Raw genomic sequence first — 13049 nt, 5'->3', positions numbered from 1 at the left:
GATATTAACGATCAAAGCGCCCACCACCAGCTCAACAGCGTGGGGTCCGAGCCTGGATCCATCCACGTACATCCCGTCTGCTGCCAGCGACGATCAGCATCCTCGACTCTGCCCAAAACTCTTGCACAGTAGCCATGGCCTCCGTACAGAACCCCCCGCAAAAGAGGCACCCGCTCGACGGCGACGTCTACGCCATGTGGCTCATCCCCAAGCCGCGACCAGAGTGGATATCCCGCATCGAGGCGCGCTTCCCGGGCCTGCGCATCCGGTGGCGCAGCCCCAGCGAGGTCGGCCCGGACGGGAACCGCATCACGGCCGACTCGCTGGGCCCGGAGTTCTGGGACGGGGTGACGATCCTGAGCTGCTTCATGCCCGTGCGGCCCGAGTACATGAAGGACGTGCGCTACGTGCAGCTCACGTCGGCGGGCGCGGACAAGTGGCTCGACAACGACAAGTACAAGGACCCGAACGTGGTGTTTTGCACGGGCAACGGTACCCACGCGTAGGTCTCGGGTCGCTGCGTTGAAGGGGGAGAATTGCCCGAGCTAATCGTTCAAGTGTAGAGCGCAAATAGCGGAGTGGGTGATAGGGGCTTGGCTGATGGAAGAACACAAGTTTATGCAATATGCCGCGGTCATGCAGACCGGGGAGTGGAACAGGAGCTTGTTTAATGGTGTCGAGGACTCGCCTGGCAAGAGGATGTGAGTTGTCTGACGTATCTTCTCTGCAACTTATAAGTCTGGCTGACGGTTACACAACAGCGGTCTGCTAGGCTACGGCGCGATTGGTCGTCAGTGTGCCAAGGTCGCCACAGCCATGGGAATGGAAGTGTACGCGTATACACGAAGCGAGAAGCCCACACCGGAGTCGCGCCGCGACGATAGCTTTTGCGTTCCTGGCACCGGGGACCCGGACGGACTACTGCCCGCCAAGTGGTTCCATGGCGGCGACAAGCAGTCCATCAATGACTTCCTAGCTCAAGATCTGGATCTCCTAGTCATTGCCATGCCGTTGACGAAATCGACCACGGGTGTCTTGGCCCGTGAGCAGTTCGAGATTTTGTCCAAGAATAAGCGGAAGACCTACGTCGCAAACGTGGCTCGAGGAGGACACATAGTGACTGACGATTTGATCGATGCGCTCGAGACCGGTAAGATCCGGGGTGCAGCGCTCGACGTTACTGATCCAGAACCTTTACCCCAAGAACACCCCCTCTGGAGGGCACCGAATGTCTTTATCACCCCACACGTCAGCTGGGCCACGCCCTATTACTGGGACAGGGCTCTGCAGCTGATTGAAACAAATCTGGAGAGGATGTATGAAGGGAAGCCATTGATCAATGTCATGAATAGAATCGAAAACTATTAAGAAATAGATACTTAATATACACTGATATGAGCTAAACAACGCTTGGTATCATGATAAGATGAAATATTCCAACGCCCAGTGCAAGTAGATGACATGACTACATGCATTAAACAGGGTAGATTGGTGGCGGTGGCGGTGAGTAGGCCTCTTGTTGCTCAGCCAGCCGTCGACGACGTAGTCTTGCCTTCCGCTCCCTTCCAGAGCCTTCACCTTCACTATCTGACTCGCCGTCTCGAAGGGTCTCGTCTGCTCTGTTCAACTCGTACAATGAGCTTAGGAGCTCTGCCGTCAACGGCGACTCATCGGTTTGTGAGATCGAAAGGGCAGTGCGAGACAAATTGGCGATCTCTCTTCCATTCAGAATGAATGTCTCTGCGAGATACTGGTACTTGTCCTCGGGCCATTCCTGCGCCTCCTTGACGTTCCTCAGCGTTGTGCGCCAGATCTTCTCCCGGCTCACGGGGTTCAGCGGAGGGTACTGGATACGCAGGTGCACTCGGGAGAGGAAGGCTGAGTCAAAATCACGGATGCGATTGGTTGTCAGGAAGACAACGCCTTCGTGGTACTCTAGGACACGGAGGAACACGGACACGAGGCCGTTGCGCTGGACATCGTCGAGCGTGCGCTTGGCCAGAAAGACGTCGGCCTCGTCGATGAGGACCATGGCCTTCCAAAGCTTGGCAATGTCGAGAATGCGCTGCAGCTTGCGCTCCGTCCGATGCAAGTCTCGATCAAGCTCTCCGGCACCCACGTAGTACAGGGGTAGATGGACAGCCTCGGCAACACTTTCTAGAGCAGCTGTCAGGCCTGCAGCAACAACGTCGGGTGAAAAGGATTAAAGAGATAGTCAACATACCCGCTGTGAACGTCTTACCAGTGCCAGTTGGGCCGTACAATAGGATGACCAGACCTTTGCCCTTCCTCGAGATGAGGTTGGTCTCCCTCTTGCCTTGGTAATGGTTCTTAACTAGCGATTGCACGGTCTTCTTGACCGAGTATTCAAGCTCTAGATCATCAAACGCGTTCTCCGACCACTGCACTTCGCAGACGTTGTCGACCAGGAAGAACGCCCAAAGTTTCTCGGTCAGGGTGAAGCCGCGGATTCTAGCAGGCGCGAGAAGTGCCTGGGTATCGGTGATCTCGTAGTCCTCATTGTTCTCATGGCTCTTCATGTCGTTGAGGAACTTGATGTCTACGGGATCTCTCCTGATAGGCGAGGTTGACCTCGAGCGGACTCTGCGTGGAGGTGTACGACGATATGTGAAGGAGCTTGCTGTATCCGTGGGTCTGATAGCGCCGCTTGGGCCATAGAGGATGGTTGATAGAGCGTAATTCTCCTCTTGGTGGGATTTGTAGTCGAGAAAGATCCGCCCATCCACCTGAGCCAGGTGTCAGTAGTGGTAGGAACAAACAGGCATCAGAAGACCTACATGGACAGGAATAAGATCACGGATGTTATCCGCCCTACGGTAGCCAGAGGGGTCCTTCTCTACCCAGGCCGGTCCTACAAAGCACCGTACTTGTTAGCATACTGAGGATGAATCAGCACGGAAGCTTGCATACCTGAATACTCCCGATGGCAAAGGTCAACGGACTTGCGCCAGACTTTGCCTCGAGCGATCAGTTTGCTTTCTAGCTCCTTCTGCTCAGCAGGAGACAGAGCATCGAATGGGTAGATGTTGAGCTCAGTGACCTTCCGAGCGCCCTGAAACTCGGGGATGTGCAATGTTGTCCTACTTGGCCCGAAGGAAATGCCGTTATAGTCCCATGACCACGCAGTGATCGAGAAGAACGTGCTTCCGTTGATGACAATAGCGCTGCAATCGCTGACTCTGTAGCATTCTTGAAAGTGGTCCGTCCGATATATGACAAGTGTCTCCGGCCGGAACAGCGTCCAGAGCAAGTCGCAAGTGGTTAGACCCGTCGGCGCATACTGATTGTACTCTTTCTCCAGCTTTTCCAGATTCACATTCATGAACTGGACTAGCTCACGCATGTGCGCCTTTTCCTCCTGGGTTCTCTCGCTAGAGCTGGTATACTCCCGAATCTCATGTCGGAACTGGAACAGAACCGCGTATGGCGCTTTGATGACGATAGGCGTGGTCATGAGGTTCAGATACGAGCAGCTCGCAAGCAGCTTTTGCAATGCAGCTTGGATGACCGGCGATCGGATCTCGAGCTGAGTCCCAACCCATTTGCCGTCGATGTTGATCCTGCGCCGTAGCAAGAGCGCATACTTTGTGAAGGGTTTGTCTCGATCACGGCCTTTGGCGACAAGACTTGTGGGCGTGATGACTGGATCACCATAAGAGCGCTCTCTTTCAGTCACATCCATGAAAGCCGCTTTCATGCCCTCAACCTGGGCTGACTTGTCATGGTCAATGCTCGCCGCGTCATCATGTCGGTTGGCCCTCGGCGAGTATAGATCATCACTCGCGAAGGACGAGTAGTCGGAAAGCTCAGTGTCGTAATCCTCGACCGACATTGTTACTGTTTTGGAGATCTGAACTGTCTCGTCCGAATTCGTGACGACAAAAGATTCTGTGCATGCCAAAATGTGACCAGGTTAGAACCTCAGTCATCGACCGCTTGGGATATCCCCAGCCTTTGTCTCCCCATATGTGTGTACTGAACAATCGGCCCCCAACCTCAATTGCCATTCTGATATGCACTGGGGCTGTGCATGGTAACCTGCAGGTCACACTCCCAGCTGCCTGGAACAGGCTGAACGGCCCAATGTTCGACCGCGCGACTCTCTATGTGAAATGCTATTTCTGCGCAGCTGACATCGATGCCAAAATGCCCTGTCGTGAGCATCCCGCTAATGCAAGCCTGCCCCTGCTCAGCGCAACGCCACCGACCTATCGTGTCCAACCTTGGGAGGCAGAATCGCATCTGGCCCAATCATCGGATACCATCGGATTTAAGCCATCATCCGACGACGCAAGAACCACTGGGAGCGGCAGTTCTGGGCCTCAGCCGCCAGAGACTAGCAACCCTGCATCGCCACCACCAATGCCGGTCAGGGAAGCGAGCCCTTGACACGGTCCAGAGTGTTGGGTGGGAGGCCATGGACTTGATCAGAAGGTTGGGGGCGGATTGTGGCCTATTTGACATTCGATGATGTCAAATGATGTGCACGGCGGGTGGTTGCAGAGATTATATCTCTGGCGAACACTAATTCGTTCGTGTCGCTCCGCCGTCAATGCTTCACATCGTGTCTTGACACCCACTCATCTTCTGGATTGACACGAGAATGGCGGACACCAGCAAGTTGGCTGCCAAAATGTCAGACGCGCACACATCTGAATCGCAATCTCTTGACGTGGAGAGCGGACGCGTCAGGATCAATGTGCCAGTCGACGAGAAGCCTGCCCCTCCCTCTAAATTCTGGAGTCGCAACGCATCCAGCGGCAATGAAGATGGCGAGATAAGGTACATTTGAATAAGTCGTTCTGACACGGCCGGCAGGCAGACAACTGATCGCTAGACAATAGCTCATCAATCCGCCAAAGGCGCATGCTTGTCAACGTCATTTCCCGCGAGGCGAGAAAATTCGACTTTGACGAAGAGGAAATCTTCAAAATCACCCAAAACTACAAAAAGTACGAGTACGCAAACCTCAAGCTCAAAGATCTCCGCAAGTTCGACGACTGCGAGCCGTACGGCCTCGCCGACGAGGCCCACGAGTCTCTGCTCAAGAAGGAGATCCACAAGCTCTGCCTCGTCGCCGCGAGCCAGGAGCCCTATCTCTTCAGCAGTGGCGGGCACTTCAAGGGCGTCGGCGCCGAAGACTACCAGGACGTCGCCAACGTCTTGGACCAAGTCTACTCCAACAATGCCATCCTGCGCCACGACACGGAGCAGATCGCGCTGGAGAAGACGGCGGGAATGTCCATGTCGGTCGCCATCGAGGACTTCAAGCAGACCAGGACTCTCTTGCTGAGTCGCTATGACGTCGACGAGGACTTCATCGAGGGAAGCCAACCAGTCTTGCTAGAGCCGCCCTCTCGCAATAAGGAGGCGTACCATACAATGGTCGACTACCTTCTGGGCAGCATCGCACGCGTCTGGGTCCGCTCGGCGTCGGGAAGCTATTGGGACAATCACATGCTTGCCGTCCTCGCGGCCTGGGCGGTCAAGCTCAAGGTCATTGCATACGACCCGCACAGAGCCGCGGTGACATCCCTGGCGAATGGCGAGGACATCCTCGATCAAGTCGTCGAAGGCGGCGCCACCAAGAAACCGATGCTTATCAAAGTGCGCATCGGCGAGGGTCGCGACGCACATGAGAAGGAGTACTCGGCCCTGAACGAGCGCGACGACATCGTCAGCCGCTACTACCGCGAGAAGATTCTCATCCGGCGCAGCCTCGAGCCGCTTCTGCAATTCGTCATCAATGCCATGTTCGACCGATACAAGTTTCGCGCGAGCGGGCCGATCGAGTCCTTCGAGATGTGCGCCCTGGTGTACAAGACGGGGCTAGACGGTGTGACGACGACCATCAACCACGACCGGTACGGAGACATTCACACGTCTTGCGAGCCGGCGCACATCAACAATATGTACAGCGCCATGGTTCTCCTGATGCAGAACCTGGAAGCCATACGACAAATGCAGTCGACCGAAACGCGTGTTGTCGACACTAATACTGAGCCACCAGCAGTTGGCGCAACCCTCAACTGGAACTGGAGGGACAAATCGGGGAGCACCAAGACGTCAGAAGGCCGGTTCCAGTTCCATCGCATAGACGACATCATCACGATCGCTATTGCAGTCTGCATGTCCACCGTGTATATGGCAGACTCCATCGGTCGTGCCGTGCCCGTCCTGGGCTCTGGTACAACCGAGGAGGCACCCATTATGCAGTTCACACCTCCCCCACGAGCATTCCAAGCCGTTTTTCATCTCTCGACGGAGGAGTATCTCCGCCGGCAGCGCACCCTTTCCCAGACTTTGACTCAGAACCCCGAGGTCAGGTCACTGGCATCCAGTCCTCTCCGACATGGTATTAGAGGTAAGCATCCCCCTAGCAAGAACCCCTGAAAGATTACAACCACCCTGACTAACACTGCAATGACACACAGCCGGCACCAACCTGATGCTCCACCGCAACTCAGACCTCAGCGCCGACACCCGCGCCCGCACGAGGGACATCCTCGACGACTACGCCAAGCAAAAGATGAAGATGGACACGTGGATCATCGACGAGACATCCATCTCCATCAAGTGCCGCGCCTACGTCCTGTCCGTCATCATCGGCGCCGCGACCCTCGTCTGCGGCGCCATGGCCATCCCCTTCACCGTCGGCGAGGAGATCCGCGGCGTCGACCCCTTCCAGATCACCTCCTTCTCCTGGATCCTGGCCGGCTTCCTCGTCATCCTCGCCAAGTCGCGGTACGTGAGCGAGTGGCCGTGGCACGACTTCCTGCGGGGGCAGATCGTGTGCACCAGCATCCAGGACGTACAGGACGTGTCGGGCGTCGACCCGCAGATCATCCTCATGTACCTTCTGCACGGCGAGCGGCAGCACATCCTCAAGACGCGGGGCCCGTTCAACGGCATGTTCTTCAACCGCGAGTCGCAGGGCCTGCCCTTCTCCATCGACGTCCCCGTGCAGCTGTCGACCATGCTGGCCAGTGGCTTCCTCATCCTCAAGGTCATTAACGAGGAAGGTGAGCATCTCATCTCCGTGGACGTGAGGAAAGGCTCGAGGGCGAGGGCAGTGAGGACGGGCGTGCCGGGCGAGTACATGGCGCATCTGCACCTCGACGAGGACATCGTCGAGTCCGACGATGACGAGAATGATGATGGTGGCGACGAGACAAAGAAGGCGAATGCCCGATCGAGGAGGAAACAGGAGGGTCAGCCTCTGCTGTTGTTCACAGAGGACATCGTGTGGACCAAGACGGTGGGGTTCTTCATCCGGGACGTCAAGTTTGGTTAGCGTCTATGAAATGTCATTATATTTTGGTTACTTTAGCTTCAAGTCTAAATACCCTCTTGCACACAGCGTGATCTTCCTCTACTCCACTGTATCACTCAGCCAGATCCCCAAGTGGCGCCACACAAGCGGATTCTGGCTGGGCGGGAGCTTGCTCTGGATCACCTCCGGCATAATGACCGGATCCTCCTTGGAAGTGTTCGTGTTGACCTCCAGCCCATATGGCGTGTCGTGAGGCGAGCTCTTTGACGTATCAATGGCCCGGACCAGGTCAAGCTCTTCCTCCTGAGGCGACTCCTCTCCATCGTCGAGCTGACCTCTCGAGGTAGCCTTATCCCTATCGTTCTCAAACCTCACCACGACATTAGCACCCGCCATCTCCAGCCCGGCGGTCGCCAGCCCGGCAGCAATGTTGCCGTTGCCGAGCTTGGTCGTCCGTCCGAATCTCCAGAAGCGCGAGAAGAAGCGCCGGTCCTTCTTGAGGCCGGCCTTGACCCACTGCCACTGCATCCGCCTGAGCCTGCGCTCCTCATCGGCCTCGTCATAGTACTGCTCCTCTGCCTCGGCACGCTCGAGCGCCGCGGCCGTCTCCGCGCCGCTGCGCTTGGCCTTGCGCTTGCGGAACCAGTTGACCACCAGCATGACGGGAAAGCCCAGCGGGCTGAGGACCCTGCCGGCGGTAAGCACGAACGAGTCGGGTATCATGCGGATCAGGGCGCCGAGAGGGAGGGTAAGGAAGCCGAAGAAGATGGACCACCCCCACTGGACGCCAGTCAAGGCCTCGGTCTGGAAGGCCTCGCCGCCTTTAAAGACGATGATGATCTGGCCGGCGATGGTGACGAGCTGGACGCCGATGAACCAGGGGTTACGCCACGCGCCTTCGAATACGTTGAACTTGTTGTCGACGCGTCGGCAACTATCGAGAAGTATTAGTATATAAAGTGTCAAGGGAGCAAAGTGATTTCAAGGTCTTACTTGGTCTGATTGAACACCTGCATCAGCATGTAAATGTTGAACACGAACGTCTGCAGTTGGCGGCCGGGATTTTGAGCACTGGGTTCCAGGAAGTAGCCCTCGCCAGCGTAATGGAGCGAGAACACGACGGCGAGCTGGTAGATGGCCTGGCCGAGGATCATCTTCCACATGGTCGCGTTGATGATGGGTGCGTTGCGTGGCTCGGGCCGTCGCTTAAGTGGTGCGGACGTCGGGTAGTCGGTTGCCAGAGCTGCGGCGGCAAAGATATCCATGATCAAGTTCAGCCACAGGAGCTGAATGACGGCAAAGACCGCCGAGTTGACGTCACCGACGAGGGTAGAGATGATGGTCAGAGAGGCAGCGGTGATGTTGATAGTGAACTGGAACTGGATGAACTTCTTGGCGGCGTCGTTAACAGTCCGCCCCCAAGCCAGGGCCTTGACGATGCTAGCAAAGTTGTCATCCATGAGAATGATGGAGCTCGCCTCCTTTGCAATCTCGGTGCCAGACATGCCCATCGCAAAGCCGACGTCTGCAGCCTTAAGTGCAAATGCGTCGTTGGTCCCGTCTCCGGTGACGGCGACAGTCTCGCCTAGCTTCTTGAGGTGTTGCACTAGGCGCGCCTTGTCGTCTGGGCTGGATCGAGCGAGGACCTGCAAGCGGGGGATGACCAGGTCGAGTTGGGCAGAAGTCAACTTGCGGAATGTCGGGCCGTCGAGAGCGATACCACCCGCCGTGTAGATGCCGCACTCGGCGGCGATGGCCTTTGCGGTAAGGAAATTGTCGCCAGTGACCATTCGCACAAAGACGCCAGCCGACTGGCATTCGCGGACAGAGTCGATGACCTCGGGACGCAGGGGGTCTCGGATGCCAAAGATGCCGACAAAGGTCATGTGGTGGTGGAAGAGGTGGATGAAGTGCTGAGTGATGTCGTCCTGATGGTGCTTGCTCGGCGTCTTTTTGGGCCCCGGTGGTGGCCATCTATCAAGATCACGGTAGGCCAAAGCGATGGGACGTAGAAGACGGCTTGCGTATTCCTGCGTCAGTCCAGCCAGGTTGTCCTTCATCTCGGCCGAGAGATCTTTAGTCGCTAGTCCTGTCTCAGGGTCATCCAGCGTGTCGTGGCAGTTGGCGAGCACCACCTCAGCAGCACCCTTGACGAGCATACGGTATCCGTTTCCCCTCTTGACAATGACTGCCATCCACTTCCTGTTGCCGTTGAATGGAAACAGCTCGATGACTTCTGCGTTCTCGCGCTCTTCGGCGAGAGGGCCCATGCCGAGTTGTTCCTTGCCAAACTTCAGTAGCGCTGTCTCAGTGCTGGAGCCGACAAACTCTCCGGTACCCTCACCGTCTCGTTCGAAGGCAGTCGAATTGAGAGTGAAGTTGGCTTTGAGCATCTCCTTGACTTCGTCCGAAAGAGCCTCGGTAAATGCGGTCGCAGAGGTCACTGTTTTCTCGTCGGCCTTGTCCTTTGAATTCTCGGGTCCCGGCGGCAGATCTCCAAGCTCTTCGAATTTGAAGCTGTGCCCGACTACGCCAGATACCACCGTCATCTTGTTCTGCGTCAGCGTTCCCGTCTTGTCCGAACAGATTGTCGTAGCATTGCCCATCGTCTCGCAGGATCGGAGCAATCGCACAAGGTTGTTGTCCTTAAGCATTCGAGTTGTCGCGAAAGCCAGGGCCACGGCGACGGCCAGAGACAGGCCTTCCGGCACACCAATGACCACAACCGTGACTGCAAGCATGAAAATATCCAAGAATGATTCGCCCTTGTCCTGTGGCGACCCTTGGTAGTTCTTGAGCCGGACGCACCAGCGAATAAAGAGGATGAAGAAGAAGATGGTGCCGATGACGAAGCCATTGATGATGATGTACTTGGCGAGACGGGCGAGCTTGACCTGGAGGGGCGTTTCTTCGACGTTGCTCCGTAGTGAAAGGCGGATACGGCCATACATGGAATTGGGACCGACTGCTGTCACCAGGTACGAACCAACACCATGAGCCACGCGAGTACCGCTGTAGATGAAAGGGTCGCCTGCTGAGTTTCGGCTACGCTCAGCATCTTGAGCAGGCGTCTTGTCCACCAGCTCAGACTCTCCAGACACAGGCGACTCGTCGCACTGCACTCCGAAACCCTCGACGAGGATGCCATCGGTCGGGATCACGTCGCCTGCCTCGATCCGGACCAAGTCGCCCACCATCAGGTCAAACACGGATATGTTCCTGTTCTTGCCCGATCGAATTGCCGTGACCCATTTCTCCTCCTTCTTGCTGTTTAATTTCTCGAACTTGTACGCTTTATGCTTGTCGTTGAGCGCCGTTGCCGAGACAATAACCACAATAGCGACCATAATGGTCACACTTTCGACCCATTCCAAGTTCGCACCACCGCCCTCTTCGCCGTGAACCACTGCTTCGTAGATGCCGAGGGCTAGGGAGATCGTCGCGGAGGCGGTAAGCAGGAAAATTAGCTTATCGTTGAAAGCGAGCCACGCAAGTGCCAGTAGAGACTTTTGCTTTTGTTTGGGAAGACGGTTCTCGCCGAACACGCGACGGCGGTCGCAGAACGCCTGCTTGAAGGCATTGTCCGCCGGTTCCAGGTGAAGCACCTCGGCAACAGAGTGCCTACGATGCTGGTGGGCGTGGCTGTCGGATTCGGGAGCGAGAGCAATCTCGAGCGGCTTCTCGCTGCGCGCCGCTGACAGCGCGGCATCGACCGTCACTGTGCCATCGAGCTGGTCCTCATCTAGACTCAAGCCAGCCTTGGTATCGGTCCTCAACCCATTTGCCAGGCCAGCGATGCCACCAAAGGCACGGAGCGCGGGAACGGTGCGAGCTTCAGAGAGCTTGTGCAGATGGGAAGGGTTGAATGCAAACTTGTTATCCTTTACGGATCCCTCGTCAGCCTTGAAGTCGATTTCAAACTTTTCCTCGGCCCTTGGCTCGGGCGCAGGTCGACCAGCCGTTGCTGGCGCCGCCGTGATCTCATCGTCGGCAGTGTTACTCATGACGGCCGCTTTTTACACGGCATGGATACTGCTTGATGTGGCAGTGTCAATCAGGCTTTTTCTTTGTCCTGGCTTGATTCGAGAGCAATAGTAATATTTCGCTCTCCCGACCGCGATTCCCCTCTCAAGCTGGAGGCTGAATTGGCAAACCGAAGCAGGCACACAGCACACGAACCGTTTAAGGACCAAACTTGGTTGTCCGGAGCATCAGAGGAAGGAACCAAAGCCCGGGGTTCTAGAACTTTTTGGATCCGTCCCAGTTTTAAGATGAAGTCTAAAAGAAGAAAAAGGGAGCAACCAGGCCCGGCGGGGGCGACCCTGAATCTTGAAACCTGGGATCAGCATGGTGCTGTGTTGTGGTACCGCAAAACGAGTGCAAGGAGTGCATCCAAGACCCTGCTGCCAAGCCACCAATGTCATCATAATCTCGACTGCAGCGACCTGCTGTGTGTCAGCAAGTAGTCTCGAGGTAGTGTACCGCAATGCCCGTACCGCCTCAGCTGCCAAGCTGCTAAGCCGGAATCTCGGCACTGAGGACCTCCACCACCCCACAGGCCGCCGCGCGGCGGGTAGCAACGCCGAGCCGTGGTCGGGCATCACCGAGCAGGCAAAGAAACACGCGATCATTCTGTATCATTGAAATGAGGAGCAAACTCCGCTGCCGTGCATGGGGCCAAGTCTCGTGACGTGGTTCCAAGACTTGGTATCGTGATAAAAAACATGGGTTATCGGTGTTTCTGTAGTTTGAGCAGTTTGAGCTCATAACCGCGTCTCGGTGCGGATCGGGTCGAGCATCCACCTATGCCAGTCACATTCCGGTCATGCGGGTGGCGTGCACAACCTTAAATAGTCAAATTTGAGGCGCCGAGGGGTCGGGAGCCCTATATCCGCTTAGTCAGAGGAAGGCAATAACAACCTCTGGTGTCTATCATGATGCGGTCTAGCTCAACTGCCAAGCGAGGAATGAACTATCTCATTTACAATACAGTGTGCCATCTCCCAAACTCTCGAGAGCGGAGCATCGTACACTGAAATTGTGTCTGAATAATGCGTGGCACCCAGACCAGACCTAGTTCCAATCGACACGGAGAGCCTGCATAGCAAATCTGGACCAATGTATTGCCCGACTCATTCTTCATCGCGGTCAAGCCAAGCCCAGGAACGAGTCCCTATACGGTGAGGCCCATAGATTCGGTCGAAAACAGGACGAACATAATATATAGAACGTGGCACTATTAACGTATATTCAACAACGTTGCAAATGCTGTCAAGGAGCACCTAGTAACGAACCATGGCAGACCGTATCCCGTATGTAACACAGCTTGCATAGTGGGCAAGTGTTCAAGCACAGATGACAGATGACAGATGCAAGAAATCCCAGTATCTTAAGGTCATACACCGTCCTGTGGGTTCCTCTTTTCAGAAATCCAAGCATATTCGCTTTCGACCAATTGAGATGCTGTCGCAAAGAGCCATGTTAGATTTTCGTAGAAGCCAGTCCTGCCAGTGCCGTGAGCTGGACCGCGAGAGAAACCCGGCGTCGTCTCAACAGATGTCGGTTGAGAATCAATTTCACTATCGTGAGATGAAGCCATACATACCGGACTTCCTGTATCGTTATCACTCATCCCCGAGCGAGCCCTAGTCCACAACCTCATATCTGCGGGCGACTCGCGACATTTACCTACTTCGCGATTTGATCCAGTCCGGGCCATTGGCGACGAGTAAGCCCTGTCTGAGCCAGGCAAAGC

At 55.9% G+C, this 13049-nt stretch overlaps 4 protein-coding genes across 4 annotated transcripts; 2 read left to right on the top strand and 2 right to left on the bottom strand.

Moving 5' to 3' along the window:
* Window positions 1-134: 134 nt before the first annotated feature.
* Window positions 135-1368, top strand: E0L32_000904 (uncharacterized protein; the record flags this gene model as incomplete). The annotated part of the gene is made up of 3 exons (XM_031143967.1): window positions 135-502; window positions 564-701; window positions 762-1368. The coding sequence occupies 3 exons, from the start codon at window positions 135-137 to the stop codon at window positions 1366-1368; spliced, it is 1113 nt and encodes a 370-aa protein (XP_030994438.1).
* A 106-nt stretch (window positions 1369-1474) lies between these two features.
* E0L32_000903 (uncharacterized protein) lies at window positions 1475-3853 on the bottom strand (the record flags this gene model as incomplete). Its single annotated transcript, XM_031143956.1, has 4 exons — window positions 1475-2175; window positions 2225-2747; window positions 2799-2872; window positions 2932-3853. 4 exons carry the CDS (start codon window positions 3851-3853, stop codon window positions 1475-1477), a joined length of 2220 nt encoding a protein of 739 aa, XP_030994437.1.
* Window positions 3854-4654: 801 nt separating this feature from the next.
* E0L32_000902 (uncharacterized protein) lies at window positions 4655-7315 on the top strand (the record flags this gene model as incomplete). Its single annotated transcript, XM_031143945.1, has 3 exons — window positions 4655-4803; window positions 4866-6385; window positions 6456-7315. 3 exons carry the CDS (start codon window positions 4655-4657, stop codon window positions 7313-7315), a joined length of 2529 nt encoding a protein of 842 aa, XP_030994436.1.
* Window positions 7316-7393: 78 nt separating this feature from the next.
* E0L32_000901 (uncharacterized protein) lies at window positions 7394-11298 on the bottom strand (the record flags this gene model as incomplete). Its single annotated transcript, XM_031143934.1, has 2 exons — window positions 7394-8228; window positions 8288-11298. 2 exons carry the CDS (start codon window positions 11296-11298, stop codon window positions 7394-7396), a joined length of 3846 nt encoding a protein of 1281 aa, XP_030994435.1.
* Between the last annotated feature and the right edge of the window lie 1751 nt (window positions 11299-13049).

This window comes from Thyridium curvatum, assembly GCF_004353045.1.
Source record: "Thyridium curvatum strain D216 chromosome Unknown NODE_3_length_876553_cov_77.224826, whole genome shotgun sequence".
NCBI classification, from domain to species: domain Eukaryota; kingdom Fungi; phylum Ascomycota; class Sordariomycetes; order Thyridiales; family Thyridiaceae; genus Thyridium; species Thyridium curvatum.
This window is presented reverse-complemented; position numbering and strand designations above follow the sequence as displayed.